This window comes from Phodopus roborovskii, unplaced genomic scaffold (assembly GCF_943737965.1).
Source record: "Phodopus roborovskii unplaced genomic scaffold, PHOROB, whole genome shotgun sequence".
Classification (NCBI taxonomy): domain Eukaryota; kingdom Metazoa; phylum Chordata; class Mammalia; order Rodentia; family Cricetidae; genus Phodopus; species Phodopus roborovskii.
The window spans coordinates 38,329,505-38,351,826 of record NW_026126511.1 but is presented as its reverse complement, the minus strand read 5'-3'; the positions used below and the strand labels follow the sequence as shown (position 1 = coordinate 38,351,826).

The following is a 22,322-nucleotide window of genomic DNA, read 5'->3' as shown; positions in this document are numbered from 1 at the left end:
TTTTCTTCAACACATTACTTATAGTTCAAGGGAAAGGTATTAAACATGAAATTCTAGCTCAAAGCACTCACTTGCACACCACTGCTGGCAATTACAAAGTATAAATAGAAAACAAATTTACAATTTTGTAGTTATAAAAACATTATGATTAAAAATGCCTCAATACAGGAATCTTTACTTAAAACTACCTTTGGACCAATTTGAAAGAATGCCAAGTATTTGAAAAATAATCCCTTTTTACTCTTTTACATTTACTACACATTTATCAAGTACCTATTGCATAAAGACGCCATGCAAAGCACACTAGAAACATCAGAGATAAAGGGAGCGTGCCTCTGTGGTTAGGGACTGTAGCGATGACTGTAACCATCCTCAAATGTCTGTTCTGTGCCATATTATTCTTAGAAGGAGCTTGGTTTCAACATTCCAGGATATATAATATATATATTAATATATGTACACACACATATATTAATATATATATCAGACAACATACCAAAAAACAAACTAGGTTTATTTGTGAATTTACCAAAAAATTTCAAAATTCAATACATTTACATTGCCCTTTGTTGTGTTTGTGAGACAAGGTCTCTCTATATAGCCATGCCTAACCTAGAACTTGCAGAGATACACCTGTTTCTGTCTCCCAAGATTTGGGATTAAAGTGGTGTGCCGCCACACCCAAAATAACTTTCTTTAATTTAATTTAAATTGAATTCCTATTTTTTTATATCTTCGAGTGCCTGTGAGTGTGTGATTTGTTTGCAGGTGCCCATAGGTCAAAGGTCCCGGATCCTCTGTGGCAGGAGCTACAGGGGTGGTGAGCCACCTGACTGTGGTACTGGGAACAGAACACTGGTCTTCTGGGAGAGTAACGTAAATAAAATGTGTATGTTTATGTACATGCCACATGTGTGTAAGTGCCTAGAGAGGCCAGAGGAGGGAGTTTAATGTCTTGGAGCTGGAGTTCCAGTAGGTCATGAGCACCAGATGTGGTGCTGAGATATGAACTTGGATCCTCCGGAAGAGCATCAGTCCTCTTTCCTGCCAGGCCAGCACTCTAGGACCTGACTTATTTATGGATCTATAAAACACTAGAAACAAGACATTTCTGGAGAATATGAGGGAAAAGAGCTGAGCTCACAGAACTCTTCTCATATTCAGGTCTAGCAGGATGGGGAAAAGGTACATAAGCAAGTTCAATATAATGGAAGCATTAGACATACATCTTTAATTTATTTCCAGATTAACACAGGCACTCATTTACGCACTATTAAATACAATGACAGATGCCCATAGCTCACCATACACTAGTGGGTAGTAGGTTAATCTCAAGTACTCCCACATACTTCTGCTCAAACTTGTTGATGCTAATTTAATTATGTAATTTGATTATGGATCAGATAAGCTTATTAAATTAAGGGGTGTGGCACCCAGGGCTGTTTCTATGTAAATCTTCTGTTAAAGACTTGTAAAGGCAAATTGCTTTTAAAGCATACTTTCTAGTTTGTTATGAACCTAGAGACAGAAAATAAGTGTATATCTACATAGATTTGATTAGTGTTACTGCAGCATCTAAATACTTGTTTTGTAATTGAAAAAACCAAAACTGATTGTTTAAATTATAGGTTTAGTTTCCACAAGAAAGAGAAAGCAGATGGTCAACGAGCATCCACTCTACTCAAAGCAAAGCTTTATCTTACATTACTAAACAAGCAGCTAAACACTTTAAAGTCCTGAGATAAAGCACAGGAATACACATTAATCACATATTTGTTTTGAGACAGGACTTACCATGTAGCCCTGAAACTTGCTAATGAAATCATTTCCTACCATCTTCTGAACATGGCCTCCCACATCATCCATGGGATTCTACCATACAAAGTGACTATACTGTGAAGACTACAAGGGCTACACAGCTGACACACAGAGTACTGGGTTAAACACAGAAATTATGTCCAGCTGGGGATCAAAGAGCGTTGTTAGAACCCTGACTGGGAAGACTTAGAGAAGGTGGGAGTAGGGATAATGAGGGAACTGAAGGTGGCTGGAGCAGCTTTGGCAGTGGCTTTAACAACTCCAGACACTCTCTTGTACTTGGAATTTTCAGCTCAGAAACTCAAACCGCCAAAGCCTAGGACCACATGGTCATGTCTGCAATCTGCAAAGAGGACACATAAGCTCATTCCACTGAGAGCCTTCAATCTCTAACTAGTTCTCCCTTCCCTTCCCTTCCCTTCCCTTCCGTTCCGTTCCCTCCCCTAGGTCTGGGTGTTTGTACAACTCTTCTGTGGATGATGGTAATAAAGTACCAAACACTTATATGGCATGGTGGTGCGTGCCTTTAACTCCAGCACTCAGGCAGGTAAGGACAGGTGGAGCTCTGCGAGTTCAAGGCCAGCCTGTTCTACAGAATGAGTTCCATGATGGCCAGGGTGGTTATACAGAGAAACCCTGACTCAAAAAACAAACAAGCAAACAAACAAACACACACTTAGATCTTTTCTAACATGCCCAACTCATTGGTCAGACAGGTTTATTAATTTCAGTTCTAGTTTTATAGCCAAAAGACTCTTGATAAGTCTAATAGGATCAGAGAGAAATAATAAACAAATATACCCTAAAGACAGATTTAAGGGTCCCAGTGCCATTCTGTTGAAGAACTGGAAGAGAAGTGAATAGTTAAAGTCACCTCTAGCTTCAGCAAGTTAGATTAGTAAGTAAGCAGGAAGGGTTCATGGCACATGAGCAATGAGATCAGCTAGATTAGGAAGTCCTCAGGCATCCAGAAATTAGCCAATTCATTTCCACAAGACTACTCAGGATCCATCTGCATGTGGACACGTTTGAGGATACTTCCAACTCCAGCTACAACACAGAACAGTAAGCTAGTTACTAAGACTTGGAGCAGAAGGCCTTCTAGACTTTTGAATCAACGCTCACAAATCATTGCTGTGCCTACTATCTTTGAAGAGAACAGAAATCCTTCTACAAACCATGTGTATCTAAAAGGTAAATGATTCTAATATTTCCAGTAGTCTCCTCTCTCCTCATTAAGAATATTTTCTTAGCAGTTTTCACCCTGGGGATATCTGAGTGGGGCCACTTGGCACCTTAACAAATCAGGTAAGTGAATCCAGTATCTCCATTTTATTAAAAGGTAAGAGGTAACATCAATAATTTGTGAGTTGATATTCTGATTTTACCTGGCTTTCAGACTTTGAGATGATATATGCTTTCTTACAATACCATTCAAATCAATGTGTTGAAGATTCTCAATTTAAAATAAAAACCTAAAACTGTAATTGAGAACCAGGCTTAGGATCTAGAGAGACCAACTTCCTCATGAATACATACTGCTCTATTTTTTCATGGATGGGGAGGAAGAAAGATGGGAGATGCAGGCATGGACACAGATGCTGGAAGCCAGCCTAAGAGTACCTGCTGGTGATAGACTGGTGTCTAGGAGCAGAAAGCAAAGTGGCTGGGTAAGGGCATGAAATAAGGGGCAAGCTATGGAGCTAGCCCAACTGGTAAACTCAGGTTCAGTGCCTCAGTAAATGAAGCAGAGTGCTGGGCAGAAAGACCCAACACCAATCTCAGGTATTCATATGAACATACACATGTAAATACACATACCTATGTGTACACCACACATATACAAAATAAAGCAAATACAATCTGGGACCAAAATAGAGAAATGCTGTTTTTATATGAAGGAATACTTTGTTGTAGTAACAAGGGGGCAGGAAAGTCACTGTAATACAGAGCAGACTGAATATCTATACTCAAAATACTTGGGAGACAGAAGTTTGTATTCTGATGGATTTGAAATATTTGTGTAAGTTTTACCAGCTGAACATCCATAATTCAAAAATCCACAGTGCAAAACTTAAAATTTCATGAGTACTCAACCTATGATTTGTATTAGGCCCTGACTAAAGGAATGCTGCCTAGCTTTAGCAGCTATATTTGAAATTAGAGAATTAACTCAGCAGCACTACACATTAAGTCAGTTGAATCTGATCTGTGTTCTGTTAAGCTCACCTTTAATAGCTCTTGCTCTCTCACTTAAAAAATTGTATTCATTTAGGTATGAGTGCTTTGTCTGTACCTAGATATGTGAACCACACGCACACAGTGCCCTCAAAGGACAAAAGAGGGCACTGAATTCCCTGGGACTGGAGTTATAGCCAGTTGTTATCCACCATGTGGGCACTGGGAATCGAACTTGGCTCACTCCTCAAATAACTCTTGTTCTCTTTACCACGTGCAATAAGCAACAGCAGCTAAGTTCTTTATGATTTTCAAGATAATATTACATGTTCTTTCAACTATAGGGGCTAGACTGCCTTTGAGAGCCCTGATTCTTGGCTACCATGAGGTAAACACCATGGCATCCACAACGTGCTCTCTACCTCACCCTGGCCCAGAGCAGCAGAGCCAGCCCACCACAGGTTAAAGCCTCTGCAACTGTGAGCAAAAACAATTCTCTCCTTTCTTAAACAACCAAGCAAACAAAACCCAAAACAAATGACAAAAATCCAGCCCCCTTTAAGTTAAAACCCCTTCGTAGGCAGGGAGTGTTGGCACACACCTTTAATCCCAGCAGATCCCAAAGTTCAAAACCAGCCTGGTTCCAGGACTACCTGGAAACAAACAAAAAGATACCTCCTCAGAACAAAATTTCCCTACTGCTGATTCTTATGGTTGAATACCAACTTCCCCTGGAAGCCCGCTTCAGCTGCGGTGTGTGGAAAGAAGGCGGTGCTCTCCAGGGCTTACTGGGTTAGTATTTAGCAGCCTCGTTCCTTCCCTTCTGTCAGCGGCTCCCTCTCTCTCTTTCATTCCCACCCTCAAACATTCCGTCTCTATTTTCCTGAGATATGAAAGGAGTGTCTCAGAGTTGCTTAAAAATGACATCAACTTCAACAGTCATCATTATGTAATGAACCACTAAGGAAACAAAACTGGCATTAAGTTTTGGCAAGCCAATGACTTTAAGACAATTTTAGAAATGTTAAATGTGAAAAAAAAAATGTTAGTGAGACTTCTCCATCCCTAATTCACTACACACAAACTTTGTGGAAGTGTTCAAAAATCACACCATTCATTTAGATCGCAGACATGGTTATTAACATAAAATAACTACTTCACAAAGAAACAGTGAGACTATCTTGCTACAGAGAACCACAAAGATAAGTTCTGTACAACATTCTAACTCTACAGCTGACCTGATGGCTGACAGATATGCTTTGCTATCCTGGGTAAAATAAAAATTTCAGGTAGCCACATTTACAAACAAAACAAAGGGCTGGCGAGATGGCTCAGTAAGTAATGGTGCTTGCCACTAAGCTTGATGAACTGAGTTCAATTCCCAGGATCCACAGAACAGAAACCGACTCCCCACTCTGATCTCCATGAGTGCTGGGGCTTGCATGTCCACACATACCATACACCAAATAAATAAATAAACAAACATTAAAACAAAACAAACTCATCATTTAAAATAATTTTAAAGTTTAACTTCTACTTATAAAACATAAATTTTGTTGAACAATTCTTCTAAAAAGTGTACAGTAGGAACAAATAAGATTTAAAAGTTGTCAAGATTGTATAAGCCAAAAGCAAAAATGTGAAATGAAATTTACTTGAACTTCTCAACTAGTCTGTCATTTTTATTTGTTCATTTGATAAAACACTCCTGTTTTCTGTACCCTAAGGAGAAGGCTAAAAAATTGCCAAACTAGCCACATGCCCCTTTGGCTTCCATGGAGAAGCACCTCAAAAGCATGTATGAGTGTTCATGAGGCATGTATGACACATTCATGTGCTCTTCTGGCTGGAGATGATGTCCAGTGAGTTCCAGGAAGGTTCTGGCCTTCTGCATAGCCTGTGTGATGCTGTGGCCAGTTTGCTGACACTGTACTTGTGTCAGTAAGAGTCAAGTTCCAGAAGCACACAATGAGGTGAATTTTATATTTTAAAATACAACTAAACCTTGACATGCAAGCAGACTAGACTCTCATGGAAAAAACAAACAAACAAACAAAAAACAAAAAAAAAACCCTTGATTCAGTGGTGTCTCATTTTTTAATACATGAAAAGGCTAACATAAAATATTCATAGGGAATAGCAGTCTGGATGCCTCTCACAGCCAATGCTTTAACAGGAGGCTATGAAGAAAAAGTCACATGTCAAAAAGAGGAGCTTGTGAAAGCACAGTGAAGTCAAAGCACAGATCAATAAGCTGGAAGCAGAGTGGGAGTCACAGTCAGAGAGGTACCAAGTAGATCAAGTACAAATTGACAGCTATGGTTGTTTTCAATTTTCTTTCTGAGGTCATGGGAACTAACCATTTCAAAGAAGGAATACAAGCAAATGTGCAAAAATAACCAAAAGATCTGGCAGGGGTGCAGAATGTGGGGGCAGGGTGTCTTTCTATTAATGGAAGCTCCTAAGACCATCCTGTTTCCCGAAACACAGTGTCTAGATCTCACCGAAGAGCCTGCTGAATCTAGGGGCACTGGCCTCTCCTTGCATCTGTCAATCAACATACAAATGGAGTGTGCATGTATTATAATCATGTCCTGTGTTAATCACTCCCATTAGAAGTTGGCAGAAAAGATGTGAATTCTTCCCACCGTTAGACTAGAATAAATTCTGCCTTCTACAGACAGTAGATGAGTATTACCTCAAATGGGAAGTCTTGCCAGAATCTGGTTAGGCATTAAGCAAGCCTATTTAACTATAGGAAATGCTTCAACCAACAACCCATTTAAATTCTCGAAGTTGCTGAAGGGTTCTTTTTGTAAGACTTGTGATTACAGTGTTTAAGAGGTTATCTCTCTATATAGCTTTCTGTCTTCTGTTCTTTTTTAAATTTTGAGATAGGACCTTACAATGCAGCTCAGCCGGGACCTGAACTCAGGATCTTTGGGCCTCAACTTCTGAGTGCTAGGGATAAATAAGGGGATATACCACCATATCAAGTGTGATCAATCCACTCTTATAAAGAATTCAGGTTTTAACTTGAGGAGGGCCTCTACTCTTCATGAAATCCTCTAAGCTGGTGGTGGTCAAAGACACCTAGGAGCCAATCTTTGATGTACAGTTTAGGTTCTTGTAATAGTATTGCTGGACTGACTAATTCCATAACTTTGTACCTGTGGTGAGGCATAGACTGTCTCTGGTATTGTTACACAAGTACTATCCTATAGTTTTAGAGCTGACTAACCACCTACAACAAGCATCTATCACAAATAATACAGTTAGAAGAGTTCACAAAAAAACCAGGCTGGCAAGTATACCACAACATGCAGCAATGATCAAAGGAGGCCTGTAATTCCTCGAATGTAAACATCTGGCTGAAATGGCAGTAATAGGGATAAGGCAGCATCTACTGGATTCTAGCTTCATTTTTAAAAGACACAAGATGGTAGACAAGACAGAAAAGGAAAGTCCTGTGGATTCATGTCCCACACCAAGAAGGCTTTAGTCACAATACTCGTGGCAACCACAGCTGGTGTGCAGGAGCGAGAGTGAGGAAGTGTTCAGGGTAAGAGGCACACAGTGGATCAGTCCTCAGACTGTATCACAGTAAAGCTGTAAGTTAGGTATGGTGTCTCACACCTGCAACCCCAGCCCTGAAAAGGCTGAAGAAGGTGGGCTACCAAGACTTTAAAGACAGGGTATGCTAGAGTGAGACGGTCTCAAAACACAAACAAAACAACACAGAAGGCAAGATGGAAGAAACAGTGCTCATCTGTGGTGTTGAAATTCTGGTAGCAGAAACTACAAGTGAACTTTCAGGTAGAAGACACAGGCCTGCCTGTGCTCCTGCTCACCACCCCCACCAAAGCCCATTTTCTAGCAGCAACAGCATCAAGGCTGCCCTATAAAGGCATCTACAGACAGGCTAAGGAAGCACAGCTACACCAGGAAGCCTGTCCCTAAAGTATGGTCATACTGTATTGAGTCTGGTGCCTGTTAGTTCATAAAAACGACTGTAAGTATTTATGAAGCTATTATGCTCTTGCTGATGTTATTTACCTGCAATAACAAGAACTCCTTGATTTCCAAACTTGTCCCCTACTAATCCAGTTTTTAAAATAAGTCATACCACAGCAAGATCTGACTCTAAAACACACACACACACACACACACACAATGTCAGACTGAGAGAGCACACTCTTCTGAAATGCTGCAGGGCTGAGAAGGACGCATTAGTTCGGCTTTTGTCAAAGCAAATTGTAAAATCTGAGGGAAAAAACTAAAAGCATTCTGGAAAGCAATTTCATCTTTGGTAGAGCAGAAAAGCTGAACTTCATCATTCAGCTAAAAAATGATGATGCCTTAGATTTCTAGTCCAATTTCAATTAGCTTTTGATAACCTCAGTATTAAATGTTAAATTCATAAGGATACACAATTTTTAAAAAATGTCTAATAAAAATCTAACCCGTTCACAGAAAGTAAAAGTTGGACATTTTAAAAGGAGAACCTCTTCTAATACCTTTAACAAGACACGGTTAATTTAAAAAATAACCAGTAATGCAATGGAAATATAAGTGACTTTCCTGGCGTCTTACTCAAAGAACAACAGAGTTCCTTAGGGTCATTTAGTAGACAGGCTGCTCAAGTAATCTACACTGGAAAATACATCCAGATTTTTTTTTTTTAATCACCAGGCCCTTGATTGTAGGAGTATAAGCTCAGAGTCCTAAAGTGCTCTGGAAGGCAATTTTAGGGACAGAAGGACAGGGAGGAATTCCACTCACACTGTTCTATCACTCTTTGTGAAAGAACAAACAAAACCTAGCTTGCCCACGACACTAATATCGTAGGCATTTAGAATGTTCACCTTTCTGTGTTTTCCCAACACACACACACATGCTATGGCTACAGTGTCCCTGTTGTAGCCCTAGACTGTGCAGCACTGAAGCAAGCTTGGGGGAAACAAACTCATGGATTTTCATAGGACATCTTAACAAGCAAAATTTGAGTGAGTACTACAGAGACCGCCTACATGATTTTTTAAACCCTGAAGTAAAAAATAAGTAAATAAACAACCTTTTCTGAAAAGAAGTTATGCAAATTTCTTCTTATTTAACATAGAGACCCAAATCCAAAACACATACAAATTCAACTAAATTCAAAAGCAGTGTCACTAAATTCAAATGCAATGTCAAATGCAATGTCACAACAGTAAGCCTATTTTTGTTTGGGTCTACATCACTGAAAACAGTTGGCTTTTATAGGAGAAAATGCTATATGGGTAGTTTCTTTCACCTTAGATTTCAACACGTCACTTTTGAAAAGCTAACAATATATCTCAGTATTAGCCTTGCCTGACTAAACTATGACTTAGACCTTTAGAAATGGACAGCAATTCTCATTTACCTGGGAAATAAAGCTCAATGGCAATTTAACTGGCAGAGGAAAGAGAATGTACCCTGAGTAAGTCTCATTTCCTCTAAGAAGAGACATAGAAATCCTTTTGCAACAAATCCCTTCCCTGATACAGTTAAATGCAAATTCCCTTTTCCTTTTACTCCAGAAAGCGCCTGCATGCATAGCTGACACGCCACCTACTGCAAAACCCAGCTGCCAGCGCAGGCGGTGCTTGCCAGCATTTCATTGCATCGCCAGGCTGGGACGGAATAAAGGCGTGCTTGTGTGGTAGTGTTTCTTTTTTAAAAGGAAAGAAAAAAATCCCCCAAGCCAAGAAGAACAAGCTGCAATCGCATCTTGAAAATGGAGCGTAAAATAATCAGAAGAGAAAAAGAAAGGGAATATGAAGGGAGGCACAACAGCCTGGAAGATGCCGAGCAAGGCAAGAACTGCAAATCCACGCTGATGACCCTCAACGTTGGTGGATATTTATATATTACTCAAAAGCAAACACTGACCAAGTACCCAGACACTTTCCTTGAAGGTATCGTAAATGGGAAAATCCTCTGTCCATTTGATGCCGATGGCCATTACTTCATAGACAGGGATGGGCTCCTCTTCAGGCATGTCCTAAACTTCCTACGAAATGGAGAACTTCTATTGCCTGAAGGGTTTCGAGAAAATCAACTTCTTGCTCAAGAAGCAGAATTCTTCCAGCTCAAGGGGCTGGCGGAGGAAGTGAGATCCAGGTGGGAAAAGGAACAGCTGGCACCCCGAGAGACTACTTTCTTGGAAATAACAGATAACCACGATCGTTCACAAGGACTGAGAATCTTCTGTAATGCTCCTGATTTCATATCAAAAATAAAATCTCGCATTGTCCTGGTGTCCAAAAGCAGGCTGGATGGGTTTCCGGAGGAGTTTTCTGTGTCGTCAAATATCATCCAGTTTAAATACTTCATCAAGTCTGAGAATGGCACTCGACTGGTACTAAAGGAAGACAACACCTTTGTCTGCACCTTGGAGACTCTTAAGTTTGAGGCCATAATGATGGCTTTAAAGTGTGGTTTTAGACTGCTGACCAGCCTGGACTGCTCCAAAGGGTCAATTGTTCACAGTGATGCACTTCATTTTATCAAGTAATTACCTGTCTCACGAACAAAGACAACAAGCATGCAGCCAGCAAGCTTCGGAAGCCACAGAATCAAAGGCGTCCCAAACAACATGCCCAGCTAGCTTGTCTCAGAGCCAGGCTGCTAATCAAGTACTGTGAGCTAACGGTATGTAAATCTATCATTAAAGATGTTCTTCTCTGGGGTGTTCTGCCATCACACTTCCTCCTACAGCGAAGCTGTGCTCTTCTACACTGTAAATAAAGACAATGCTTTTGCTATTTGGTTTTTTTTTCCTTCCCTTAAGCTGTTTTTCAATGAGAATGTCTTGGGTACTTGCATCTATCATTCACTATGGCAAATGTTAACAACATACAGTTCAAAATTCCTTTCTACTTATAGCAAAAATCTACAAAGAAGCTGAACTGGTAAAATAAACATGGAGAGCAAAATAAATGTACAGAGCTATCTAAAGCAGAGTGGCAATGAATCAAAACATGACTGTGAAACATATCCAGTCACTGATTTGACTTTTTAAATAGCAGGAACCAAAAGCTTTATTACAGCTCCTGTATTTCATACTAGAATTACGGCTAAATTGATATTTTGCTGAAAATTCCTAGGAAACTGCTTGATAACAATAAAACATAATAAAATCACTGCTAGCTTCTTTGCCTGTATTAATGATTGTAATAAAAGTTACATATGTCACTTTAAAAACAAGTAGTGCCACTTGATGACTGTAGCCAATACTCTGCACAGATGCAATCCACTGTCAGGCTATAGCACCTCACTGGTCTGCAAGCAACAGAGATTAACACTGCATTTCCCAGCACACTGCACTCTAGCACACATGGGTAGCTTGGTCCCAGCTGAGTACATGGTGTCAGAATAGAAGGATCCATTTTCACAATCACTCTATTTGCTCATTTTTCAAGCTCAAAATATCTAATGAATATTATTCAACAAGACTCTTATGAAACAACTTTACCAGTGTTTTAAGAATCTATTATGTAAAAAAGTCCTTCAAAAACTCATACTAAAACCCAACAAGGTCAATCCCAACTACCACTCCATTTCTGTTATGTTATACTAAAAATACCTATTTTGATACTAAAATCAAAAGTCAGAGTTGTGCTGATTTTTTTCTACTTTATGCTAATATTAAAGAAAAGTTAAGCCTTATTTTATGAATGACTGTTTAAGGACTAATCTTCCAGCTGAATGTGAGTGTGCTCCTCGCCTACTTACTCTGTAAAGAGCACCTTCATCACTCCTAAGAAGAAACCGTCTTAAATTTAAAATAAAACAAGCTCGAAGTGGGGACTCAAGCTTGAATCCCAATATTTGGTTGGCTGAGGCAGGAGGATTACCATAAGCTTGAGGCCAGCCAGAGTTACTAGGTGAGACTCAATATCAAAAAAAGATGGGGGGTGGGGGGAGAAAAGGGGATGGAGAAGCAATCATTAAAAGTAACAATTATCAATTCAACCTTAATTATAATAAATCAAAGATTAAGGTAATATAAAAGTTGCTTGTAAAGATTATAAAAGAAACCCTTTAAAAGCTATAAAACGGAGTTCTTCAAAAAGTCACACAAAAATACTCAATGTAAACTATATAATTTTCTGATGTTAAGAAAAAATGCTTTTCCTAAAGTATCAAATTTTCTTAATGAGCTCTACAGGGCTTACTAAGGACTATTAAAACAGGAAAACAAAACTGTACAATTTTGCCAGTGGCTGCTACTCAGGGTTACACACCTCCTCAGACTACGAGCTGACCTTTCCTTGTCTTTGGATTTGGTGGTGAAAAAAACTGATTTCGTGTCTGAGTCAGGTTTTCTCTATCAAGATCTCACTCCAGATAATAAAGATACACCGACATAATCTGTTATAGGAGATGCAGCTGAACAAATCTCGGAACTGCAAAGGCTTCCCATGGCTTCACGAGAGAATGTAGCTTCCATAACAAAGTTACTGCTGTTGTCTTTGTGGCTCTTTAAGTGAAAAGTCATATGTGGATTTAAGGCATAACAATGGTCTACAAGAAACATGGCTACATCGGTTGCCCTTATGTCTTTAGAAATCCGACTTTGCAAATTCAAATTAACTGTATTTACAGATTCAAGTACTTAAATGTTGTGCTGTGGGGACCAAGTGCCTAGTTTTAAATTTTAATTTTCTAGCAACATTTACAAGGATCTTCAGTCAAGGTATCTTACAAAATGTTGATGCCAAGTGCAAAGCTTCCCTGACTGCTTTGTTCCAATGAGTGTGTAACTTCTCTCTCAAAAGCAAATGTTAAAAAGAACTGAGCAGCACCTTTGTCTTTATAAAGAAAGGTGGTAAAGGGCACTTACTGCAATTGCCAGGACCTAAGCAAACATTCTCCTGTATCTGGAACTAGCCCACACAGCGATTCTAGCACCCAACTTTAAATTAGGACAAACAAAAATGTACTTATAGCTCTCTGCTGTTTTAAAACATGTCTGTGCATCATGAATAAATGAAATGAGAGATTTCAAATAGCACAAAATCGATGACTTACTATCCCAGCCTAAAGATGAATCTACCAAATAAACCTGTTCCTGTGCTTCTGGTGTAGTCTTAAGCCCCACTTTTGAGGCACTACTAACAAACAGGTAATACTCATTAAGTCTAGTTTTTGTTTTGAGACAGGGACTTATCCTGTAGCTTAGGCTAAGGGTTACAGGTTTGAGTGACCAGGACGGCCTTGAAGTGTTTTACTATAAGCAAATATCAAGCTGTATATCTTAATTAACCCTCACACAGTCATTCTTCTCACAGAGAAAGAAGAGTTAAGAATCCCATCCTATTTCACACACAGTTATTAAGAGCTGAGGTTCACAGCCCAGTGTTAGTGGTTCCAGGTGCAATAGGGAATGGACATGTGAACCAGGCCACTCAGGTCCCCAGGACCTAACCTTGAACATGCACAAAACAGACTTTTATGAACTCCATGTGAATTCAGAATATCAGATACAGTCTGTCTTATTTGAACACGTTCACAATACAAGTATTCTAAAAATGTTAAGTGAAAAATTGAATTTTGGAATAGCAAATAACATTTTTAATGTCATGTCACGTCATTTAAAGAACATGAGGTGAATCATCCATCTCACAAGACTAAGGAATATCCAAATTTGTCTATTTATGAATCTAAATTTTGTACATAACAGGTTTGTTGAAAAGGTTAGTCCTTACAACCCGTGCTAACTGTATTTTGAAAAATATTTTTCTTATGTTATGAGCAAAATATGCTAAAATGAAATTCTCCAGAGTTCTGGAATCATATTCTATTAACTTCCACAAACTAACTTAGAGGATGGTAAGTCAATCCTTAATCCTTTCAAACTTTTAATGTGCTCACAAATAAGTTTCAACTGTGAGTTGTGTAAATGCCTCTACTTCAAGGCCTGTAGTGAGATATTTACCTTGTCCTGTGGCATAGACCATGCCCATTGGGGGTGGAGACAGGGCCGGTGTGACCTGGGGGAACTAAGGCTGAGGAAGGGGCTGGAAGAACTCTATTGCTTGCAGCACAGGGACAGGAGTACATCCAGAGGCATCCTTGGGACCAGGAAATTGCTGGTGTTCATCTGTCTATGTTGTGAGTTATTTCTCCCTGAATAAAGATCTATTCGGCCTATTTGTTTCTCCTGATCCTTATTAAACATCAATAAAGGACTTCTAGGCAAAGCATGTATAATCTTAGCCAGTGCAAAGGCATCTTCCTAATCACAAATATCAGCCACGTAGAAGGCAGAGTTACTAAGTTAGGCTTTCTATTCAGACATAAATGGAACACAGAACTTTTAATGAACACGTTTGCTTATGCAAAGAAGTGAAATATTTTAAGACAAAAACATTTTATTATTAAAAACACACAATTCCTGGATGAAGATGGAAGAGGAGGGAACTGGGGAGTGGGGGGTGCAGGAAGAGGAACTAGGAGGGGAGGTTGAGGGGGCTGCGGGTGGGATGTAAATAGATGAATTATTTTTTTGAAAAATCCAACATGATTTTCTTCAGACTGACTTTCTAGCCCTATATAAAAAAAATTACAACAGTATGTTAGCATTAATCTTATTAGCATTTTAAAATTCAGTGGGAACAATGCAGATGATAAAGCAATCTAAAAGCTATGCCTATTTAATGAGTTATGAGTAAATACCTCACAATGCAAAGGTGTTGGCTGAGGTTAAAATTAGTGTCTGAGTCATAACGATCACTGCTTGTAAGCAGAAATGTAACATGGACTATTCAACACAGCTTGTAACTCAGAGAATGTATGTGTACAGCACCGAACACATAACTTCTTCTATAGCTGGCTTCCTAATCATATTTTGTTTAAGCGCCTATTAAAATTCATTTGCTCTGTCAACAAACACAAGGGGGAAGTATTAAATAAGCACTTGCTGCGCACAGATACAGCTAAATAAAATCTAAATTTACCTAAAAAGAAATAACATTTATATATATATAAAATTAGTTACAGTGTTTCTATCAAGTCACTTAAGTGTATTTTGCATACTATTATGTTGTCTATATTTAACTAAACTCCTCTGCCAATGTTAAATGTGTATATCTTGGGCTGAGGATGACTCTGGTAGAGGGCTTGCCTAGCATAAGCAAGGTCCTGGTTTTGACCTCAGCACTGGCCATAGGGTGTGTAACTTAGGGATTATGTATGTGAAATAATGAATTAGACATTAAAGAATGACAAAAACAAGAAGAGAAGTCTATTAGGTATCAAAGAATAAGGCACCACCATGTCAGGTTTTTCCAAGCGCAGGACCCCAGTATATCTGGTCACATCTCAAAACAATTCTTAACAATTATCTACAAAGATCTACTTAATTCTTAGAAATTCTTTTTTGATGCTAGGTTCAATTTTATACAAGTAATCTTGATTAATATCTCCTAAGAACTAAGCATAAATTCTTCTACATTTGTGTGAAATTGAGCTAGCCTATTGATTTAGTCTTAATTACACATTGATTTTGCTTCCTTACAACAGATGTTCATTAACTTTTTTTAGAAATCTTAAGAAATGCTGAGTAACTAATTTTAGTCTCAATAGTTCCTTGAATTTGAATCTTTCATAATTTAATTTAGTTTTACAAATCACTAAATGACTTTGCATTCACTTTAGGTATACCATTTAATGAATTTTTAAAAATTAAGTATAACCAAAGATACTATGATGTTTGTGTTTTTCCATATCCATGTGAATATTTTGAAATACATTCTTATATTTCTAGTGGACAAAAACATGTGGCATATCATGTATGGCATATGATACTGTGTTTTGAATTATGTGAGCACCGTAGAATGGTGGATAACAGGACTAATTAATGTATGTATTATCTCACATATCTTTTTTTGTTGTGAAAACACTTTAAAGTGTACATTACTAATTCCAGTTAATATGCTGTACAATAGTTTAAAAATAGGAGGAAGCTTATAAAACAATAAAACAGAAAAGCATACCACCAGAAAACACCACACTGAGATTAGTGCACAGGACTCAGTTACCTTGAAAACTAGAAGGACCCATTGCAATGTCATTTTGGTCTCCAGTTGTACTTCCTCCCCTCTTTGAGTCTCAATGAAAATTTTGGAATCTGAGTATAAGATAACCTGAGTGTTGGCAGAATGTACTTAATGAGTAAGAAAGGGGTGGCTCTACTACACCTCTTGCAGAGCAAAAGTGTCAGTGTGTATATGAGAAATAAAAGCCACTAACAATGGACATCGAAATAGCAAACTTCTATGTACAACTTTGGCAGTAGACAATTTGATGTTTGGTGACCTCTCTCTGTATGAAATAAAGCCATTCCTGATGTTCATTCTGGAAGACAAGTATACATCACTATATCAACAATGCCAACTAAATGTTTGGTACCACACTCCAAGGCTGTCTCTTTAAACATGAGTTGGAATTTTAAAAATTCAAGCACAATTACTTTTAATTCGTTTTATTTTAAAAAGTTGTATTATATTTTTACTTACATGTGTCTGTGAGAGTGAATACTCTGCGTGCGCGTGTGCGCGCGTGCGTGTGCGCCCGCTCACAGAGGCCACAAAGGGGTGTCAAATCCTCTGGAGCTGCAGTTACAGGTGGCTGTGAACTCCCTGACTCGGATCCTCTGGAGGAGCAGAAGTGTTCTTAACTCTTGCTTCACCTCTCCAGTCTCTTCATTGTATTTTTAAAGTAGGTATATATTAAATAGCAGGTTTTTTCACAAGTTCAAGGTAGAAAAGGAAAGGAGTGGAGGATTCCAAAATCGAAGAAGGAATTACTGATCATGCTACAAGCTAAAACACTCAGAAGCTAATGGTTTTCCAACAAGAGGGATCACGTTTGGTTGCTTCAAGTATCATGGCAGTATGTGGTACCAAGCATGTTACATTATAAAAGATTGTCCTTCTGGGGAAGCATTTGAATTAATCCAAACAAGTCAGAAAAAGTCAGAGGTGCTGGGAATGTGACTCCTTAAGAGAGAGTGCATTAAAATGCATGATGTTGCTGAGGTCCAGAAATGGGCACAGCAGTAAATATTTATAAGAATACTGTCCCCCCCCCCCCAAGGCAAGCATCTTTTTTTGTATCCTTTGGCAAATGGGTAATATGTTAAATTATACTTTTCCAGCACTTAGTAGCTTTTAGCAAAAAGAAAAAAAAAAAAAAAGGCAAAGAGGAAAAAGAGCTGTTTTGCAGACAAAACAATTTCAGAAATATTTAGCTTACTAATGTCACAAAAATTTTTAATATTTATGTTCATGTCTTTTATTTTAAAAAACACAAAGTAATTTTACTTAAAAAAGAGATGCAATTTTGCAGGAATCGAATAATCTTTCATACATCCCTTTGCAATGTTATTATAATTTGACTACAAAAGCAAGATAGTAAAAACCAATTTTTCTTTAAAAGAAAAATATTTATGATCACTTAATAACAAGTTTTTATTCCTTAAAACTGACAAATATATATGGGGCTAGAAAGATAGCTAGGCGGTTAAGAGCCCTGGCTGTTTTTCCAGAGGTACCAAGTTCAATTCCCAGCACCCATATGGTGGCTCACAAAAACCTATTCTGTCACACAAATAGAACACTCATATACGTACATAAATAAATCTTACAAAAATGTTAACATTCTTCCTAAAATAAGCGTACTAATGTCAATAATTAAAACAAATCCCAACAAAATCATCACACACAAAGGGTTTTAAAGTATATTAAACAAGTCCCAACTTTCTGTCCCAAACAACCAAACTCCCTTTTCCATTTTTTCACATAAGTACCGTCGTTTTCAAAGCACCAAACATGGCAGTCCCCGAGCACCTATGGAAGGGACTGCTCATTACTTCCCAGAATCATCTTCTCTTCCTTTGCTAGGACTCTAACTGCTCCAGATAATACCTCTATTTCCTGCTGTTCTAGGACTGAGAGAGTGGCCACAGTCTCAGGTGGCATACAGGCATATGTGACTTGTAATATGTCCCTTAAAGAGGAGACAGGCTGGCTGAGCCCTTTGCCTTCTTCCTCTTGCCTCTATTTCACTAACAAGATGCAGACATGATGGTTAAGTACAACACTCATCCTAGAAACCATGAGAACAGAAGCTACAAGCTAACAATGGCAAGGGGTAGCTGATGACAGAACCTGGGTAGACAGGACTTGCCATCTTAAACTCACTATCAGAGTGGGGAGATGTATCTAAGTCACTGATGCCTCAAGATGCTGCCTAGTTCAGTCAATCTGAAGTAGTTGAGGAGTGTTAGCACTCTTATTTTATAGAAGACATAGAGACCCACAGATGCGGACAACTTGTCCAGTCGCACAGCTGGCAAGCAACCTTCAAGTATCAAGTTTTTAGTCACTCAGTAATACTGCTTCTTCAGACTAGACCCAAAGAACTCAGAGAGAAACCTGACCAAGAACACGAGGCTTGCAAATGTCAAGACAACACCGGAGGAAGGTCAGAATCTCTGTTCATAGATCAGGTCAGGCCTTAGCTTAATATAATGTGAGAGGCTTGAGTTAACCATAACTGAATTCAATTTGCCTTGATAAGTATGCTGAAAAAAAAAAAAAAAAAAATTCAGGGCAAAGGATCCATTTCCTACTGGGGCCACAACTGCAGAAGGGAAAAGAGAGTAGGCAGGATAAGAAGTCTAGCCAGGGGGCTGGAGAGATGGTTCAGCAGTTAAGAGAGCTTGCTACTCAGCTCACAATCGTCCATAACTCTTTTTCCAAAGGATCTGATGCCCTCTTCTGACCTCCATGGACACCAAACATGCATGTGGCACAGAGACATACACACAAACAAGAAATTCATAAATAAATCTTAAAAAAAAAAAAAAAAAAAAAAAAAAAAGGCCCTCTGAAAATAAAGTCTAGCCAGGGAAGAAAGCATTGAAAGGCAGGCAAATTTTTTCATTCATACACAGAATCATCTCTGGATTAAGTTGAGGAGAAACAACTACAACTGGGAATAACTATGAAACTGATCTCTAAAGCACAATTAAAAAACTTTTTTTTAGGAAACACGAGTAGAATATCTTTAAGCAAAGGAGGGGAGGAAAGGTATGTGTGTCAAGTAAACACAGAACAGTGCTACAGATCTGAGATACAGTAAATTTCGTTCAACATCTCCATTTTGTGGTAGAGGAAGATTACTGAGATAGAGGGATACAATTCTGCATCCTTACAGTATCAAGAATAAAAAAAAAAAAAATCACACTTAATAAAGCACTTTGAATGCTATTTCATAACAGCATACAGAATAAGAGCACTGGAAAAGAGAAACTGATTGTAAAAACACTGAGCTAGTGAGAGCTACAAGACAGAGGCTAATCCTAGAAACATACAGAATGCACAGAGAAAGCTGCATTAAGGGTTGCCACCACAGACCAGCAGGGCACACATTTGTTCCCTAGTAGTCTACACATTATCTCCAGTTTTCCAATCAATAAACTACAGTAAATGATTCAAACCACCAGGCATCTCCTTCCAATAACATATCAACAGAGACATCAGCACAGACACATCTACATCTTAACACATCTAAAATATAAGGACACTCATGCAAAAATCTACACAGGTTCTAAATTATTACTACATAGTGTTTATTTTTATTTGTGTGTGTGAGCCAATTCTCTCCTTCTATCATGTAGGTCCTGGGGACTGAATTCAGATCCTCAAGCTTGACAGAAGATGCATTTATCCATTAAGCCATCTTGCTGGCTCCAGGCATTGTTTTTTGTTTTTGTTGTTATTTTGTTTGTCTGCAGCCAAACTTATCCCTAAGTCCCAGTGCGGGGGACACAGAGCCCATAAGCAGCAGAGCTTGCTGTGGCAGCCATCTGGGCCAGCCCCCACCATAATAGGATGGAAACTGAATTTGACTTGACTGCAACCAGATAGTGTTTTTCAAAACGAAGGCAAAGGAGAGACAAGGAGTGGAGGAGAGAAAGTGGGAAAGGAGGAAAAGAGGGTGAGGGGAAAGGGACAGAGGGTGGAGGCAGAGGGGGTACTAAAAAACAATGGTTGGAATGTGATTAGGACTTTACACAATACACTCAAAGGAATCACCCATTCATCTATGGGTTAGTAGATTCTCTTCTAAGTTACTCCTAAATATATACTAATTAATTATAAAATATAAAACCATTATTATTTTAAAGGCCTTATTTTAAAGCTGCCCAAAAGGCAAGTACCTATGAATCATTTGAAGGCCCAAACAAAAATGCATGTAAAGAGACCATTAGAAACAGAAAGCATCCTAAAATTAGGAAAACTCAGAAATGGAAGACGTGAGCAAAGACCAATAAAAGCTGAGGTATGGCCTCAAACCCAGATACCTTTAGTTTCTAGTTATCTTGAGTTTACTAAAAAAACAAGTCACAATGAAGACTGAACATTGCTGTCATTCTGAAAGGCTGAAAGAACAGCTTTAGTAGCCTAATCCTTACCAATCTTAGAAGACAATGACAGTGCCAACTGACCACACACAGAGCCTCAGTGCCACCTTCCCCCACAGGTGACAGCAGATCACTATGACGATTCCTTGTAATTTAATACAACCCAAAGAAACTAATTTTTTAGACCCATGTTTTAAAAACAGCTACAATAGATACTTATTTAAAATTGTCTTCACAGCCTAAGACTCTTGCTTGTCCAAAAATTCTAGCTCACATCACCATAGGTTATTATTACATATGCAGAAGAATAACATACAGATATAAGGTGATGAATATGAAAATAAAAGAATTTCTGAAAGAAGCTGGAGAAACTGCCACTGACATCTACTCATCATCAGCTCCCACCATGCACTCTGGTAAATACTTGCTAATTCTACCTTCAGTTTAAAGATGGTGAAGCTGAAATTTAGCAAAGAGCAAGCCAATGCAGTCACAGTGACTAAGGCAGTTCTGACTCAGCAGTAGGCTTCAAAGCCCAATCTCCCTATCTATGCAGCTCCCTCCCCTTTCCAAAGCAGAGAGCTGTTTCTCACCCCCACCCCAACTCCATTTCTGAAACAGTACTTATCAGCAATATAATTCAGAGGTAAAGCAGTCTACCTAGTAATTGTTTTTAAGAGCATTAGGAAAAGAATGGCCATGTATGAGTAAAAGACATTTAAGGCATTGCTATCCATTCAGCCAATCCCCAAGTAAGAAATTCTTGACTAAGTTTTTTCCCTGATTTATTGTCTGATGGTCAGTGTTAACTGCCAACTTGACAGCATCCAAACCCATCTGGGAGAAGGGCCCTGGCTGTACGTTCAGAGCACTGTTTCCATCATGCTGAGGTGAGAAGAACTAACTGGCCACTGTGGGTGGCATCACTCCCTGCTGGGGTCCTGACTGTGCAACCGGAGAAAGGCAACAGCAGCAGCAGGCACTGATCACCCTCTGGTTCCTGATTGTGGATTTGATGTGACCAGCCGCTCAGGCTTTTGCTGTCCTGACTTCCTCACCATGATGGTGTATCCACAGTGAACCATTACCTAAAATAAATCCTTTCTTCTTCAAATTGATTTTAAGAGTATTTTGTCACACCAACAGGAAAAGAAACTAAGAAAGCTACTGTGAATAGGCCAATAAATTTCAAGCTGCCACTAGCTAAAATAAATAACTCTTTCCTTATTAGGGCAGCCAGTGAAGAGGGAAGGAGATGTGTGAAGAGAATGGAAGCCACTTTCCCAAGAAATCCTTGCACAATGAATCTTATCATACTTAATGCCTGATTCTTGAAGGGCCTGGAATAAAAAATCAATTTGGGATGAATTTAGAAATAATTATTTCCTAAACAAAGTAATATAATGAGCTCCCTTAGAGCACCCCCCACACCTTTAGTTTTAAATTTTTAAGCTTCAGAAAAATACTGAATAAAAAACACTTATGGGTACCAAACCTGTGCTGGACTAAATTCCACACATTCTATTAGTGATGCAATTTAGATACAATTTCCAGGAAGATGACTACTAATTCAAAGTACAACCACTGTGCCCCACTCCCCAAATTCATAGGCACTAAGACAAGAGGATAATTAGTTGCTGAATTTCCCAGGGTTCTGTATGGTAAAAATGAGAGATTACCCACACACAAACAGAAGAAAAACAGAAAGGAAGAAAGGGAGGGAAAGACGTGGTGGATTATTTCCTTCTTGAATTAGGCTGGCCCTGTGACTGTATGAGGCTAATCAACTGCAGCTGAAGAACCCTACCCACCCGACTGATGATGCCAGATACAGACGCCGGGCTAGACACTAAACACTGAGAGTACT

The 22,322-nt window shown here is 38.8% G+C and overlaps 2 protein-coding genes and 1 non-coding gene across 3 annotated transcripts in view; 1 reads left to right on the top strand and 2 right to left on the bottom strand.

Annotated features, from left to right (window-relative positions):
- Gtf2f2 (general transcription factor IIF subunit 2) overlaps nt 1-22,322 on the bottom strand; it is a 116,153-nt gene that overhangs the window by 57,119 nt on the left and 36,712 nt on the right. The gene's annotated exons all lie outside the window — the stretch shown is intronic.
- Kctd4 (potassium channel tetramerization domain containing 4) lies at nt 2,941-10,784 on the top strand. The gene is made up of 2 exons (XM_051195358.1): nt 2,941-3,012; nt 9,558-10,784. Exon 2 carries the CDS (start codon nt 9,755-9,757, stop codon nt 10,532-10,534), a length of 780 nt encoding a protein of 259 aa, XP_051051315.1. The 5' UTR covers nt 2,941-3,012; nt 9,558-9,754; the 3' UTR covers nt 10,535-10,784.
- On the bottom strand, nt 19,814-19,949 carry LOC127230545 (small nucleolar RNA SNORA5). Its single transcript, XR_007835192.1, has one exon. It is a non-coding gene; the product is annotated as a small nucleolar RNA SNORA5 (small nucleolar RNA).